Raw genomic sequence first — 2,427 nt, 5'->3', positions numbered from 1 at the left:
GGCCTGCTCACAGCCACCGCAGCCTCGACCTGCTGGGTTCAGGAGATCCTTCCTTCTGCCTCAGCCTTCCAAGTAGCAGGAACTATAGGCAGGCGCCACCACGCCCTGCTACACTTTATTATTATTATTTTGAGTGAAGTCTCACTCTGTCACTCAGGCTGGAGTGCAGTGGCAAGATCATGGTCACCATAGCATCAATATGCTGGGCTCAGGTGATCCTTCTGTTTCAGCCTCCCAAGCAGCTAAAACTACAGGCACAAGCCACCATGCCCAGTTAATTCTTTTTATTTATTGTAGAGAAGAGGTCTCAACAAGTTGCCCAGGCTGGTCTCGAACCCGTGCACTCAAGCAATGCTCTCTCTCCTCCACCTCTCAAAATGCTGGGATTACTGGTGTGAGTCATTACACCGGGCTTATGCCCTGCACTTTAAATTTACTGACTCCTCACCAAGCTCTTTTGAAGCAGGTACAGGCTGAGTACCCTTTATCCAAAATGCATGGGATGTGTTTCAGATTTCAGAGGTTTTTAGACTTTGGAATATTTGCATTATACCCATTCGGTGTCCCTAATCTGAATATCCGAAATGCAACATGCAGCAGTGAACACTTCCTTTGAGCGTTATGTTGTCAAAAAGCTTCAAACTATGGAGCATTTTGAGTTTTGAGCTTTCAGATCAGGGACATTCAACTTGTGCTATTATTAGATGGAACCTCAGCCAAGAAAAGTCATACAGCGAGGAAGAGCCAGGGTTTGAACCAGATGGGCCTAATATATCAGACCATGCTTGTCTTGGAGGGTCCAACTGTAAGGGCAGGGTGGGGGAAGTGGTTAGGAACGTGGGGCCAAAGACCAGGGTGGCGGGGGGCTCACCTGAATCTCCTCCAGGAAGAGGTTGGTCTCCACAAAGCGGTTGCTCATGAAGCCACCAGGCGCCCGGCAGTTCTGCAGGAAGCGGGCCGGGTTGGGACGCACCTTGGGGTTGGCTCCCACCAGCTCGCAGTAATGGGGTACCAGAGATTTGGGGATCTGTGGGGAAGAGTCAGTGTCAGGGCAGGGGTGGCCAGCTGTCAAGGAAGGCAGGGCAGAGCAAGCAGCCAAGAGACACTTACCTTCCCAGGATTGCGCAGGGCTGCCGCCCGAGGTAGGGGCCCATTGAAGACTTCCCAGATGAGGCAGCCCAAGCGCCACATGTCTGCTGACCTGTGGTGACCCAGAGCTGCTTAGGGCCCCACTGACCACAAGCACGGGCCTCCAACCTGTCTTGGACACCCGGCACCCACTGAGTGGCAGGCCCTGGCTGTGTCCCTCAGTTCAGGAAACCCCAAGCAGCTGAGGTTTCCTCAGCCTCATTTAACAGACAACAAAAGCTCAGAGAACTATGGACATTTGCCCCGGGTCACACATTCAAAACCACCCCACCCTGAACCTGTACTACTGCCCTGAGGACCCTGGGAGCAGAAGCTGTACCCCACTCCCGGACGCTTGTTCCCTCCCCAGACAGGCAGCAGGGAACAGGGGAGAACCAGCGAGTCTAGGGGTCCTGAGGCTGTAGGGGGATCCTGGACAGGCCGGCTGGGGCAGGCTGCCCTTGTCACCCACCACTTCTCTCTGACCACTCTGCCACTGCTGTCAGCCAACTCCGGAGGGTCATACTGCTCAAGCTCAGGGATCCCCTTGCGAGGGGGTCCCCCGCCGTTGCCCTGGGCCGAGTACATGTAGTCCAAGCCTCCAAGCTTCCACTCGCCAGCTCGGTCCACGAACACAGCGGCCATGCAGACATTGTTGTGGATGAGGCTGCAGTCGTTGACCAGGAAGCTGAGGGCTTTCTGGGGGCAGAAGGAGCCATCAGCCCCAGTACCTACAGCCCCCCACCCCTGCTGTCACCACCACTGCCCCCACCTCACCACAATCTGGTGTAGCCCCCAGGAGATCTCCAGCTCCTTCAGGCCACCGGCCTCTGCTCGCGTCTTGAGGTACATTCCCAGCGGGCTCACAGCCTCTGTCACTACGTGGAGGCATTTTTCTGTCTGGGGAAGGGGACACTGGGATATCAGGGCGGGCTGGGGGAGAGGAAGGTGGGGAGGAGGACACCAAACCTGGGGGTGCTGAGGACAAAGGGTGGAAACTGAGGCACAGGAAGAGACAGGAGTGGGAGACCAGGAGGGGCAGAGAGGGGCAGACAGGGCAGAGGGTACCTCCAGCCCATCGGTGTAAGACAGGATGTTGGGGTGCCGGAGGGTTTTGAGGCGCTTGAAGGCGGCTTTGGCCACCTGGGTCTGCTCGTCGGCGCCAGGCTTCACTTCGTACACGAAGATGGACACCGGGCTGCCCGTGGCCTGGGGGAGGACAGAGGGGCCTGAGGGGCGGGGGCCGGCTGACCGCCCCGCCGGGCCTGGGGCTCACCAGCTCCGAGGCGGCCCGAGCGG

At 57.5% G+C, this 2,427-nt stretch overlaps 1 protein-coding gene across 1 annotated transcript in view; it reads right to left on the bottom strand.

Annotated features, from left to right (window-relative positions):
* The window catches only part of SCYL1 (SCY1 like pseudokinase 1), a 15,786-nt gene that overhangs the window by 10,998 nt on the left and 2,361 nt on the right, over nt 1-2,427 (bottom strand). Inside the window, exons 2-6 of the mRNA XM_008054192.2 lie at nt 2,197-2,393; nt 1,906-2,028; nt 1,601-1,827; nt 1,111-1,201; nt 872-1,027 (exon numbers count right to left, since the gene is read on the bottom strand). Of these exons, the coding sequence (XP_008052383.2) occupies nt 872-1,027; nt 1,111-1,201; nt 1,601-1,827; nt 1,906-2,028; nt 2,197-2,393 (794 nt within the window). The remainder of the gene's footprint in view (nt 1-871; nt 1,028-1,110; nt 1,202-1,600; nt 1,828-1,905; nt 2,029-2,196; nt 2,394-2,427) is intronic.

Source organism: Carlito syrichta, unplaced genomic scaffold (assembly GCF_000164805.1).
Source record: "Carlito syrichta isolate Samal-C Ts95f unplaced genomic scaffold, Tarsius_syrichta-2.0.1 Scaffold289202, whole genome shotgun sequence".
NCBI classification, from domain to species: Eukaryota; Metazoa; Chordata; class Mammalia; order Primates; family Tarsiidae; genus Carlito; species Carlito syrichta.
This window is presented reverse-complemented; position numbering and strand designations above follow the sequence as displayed.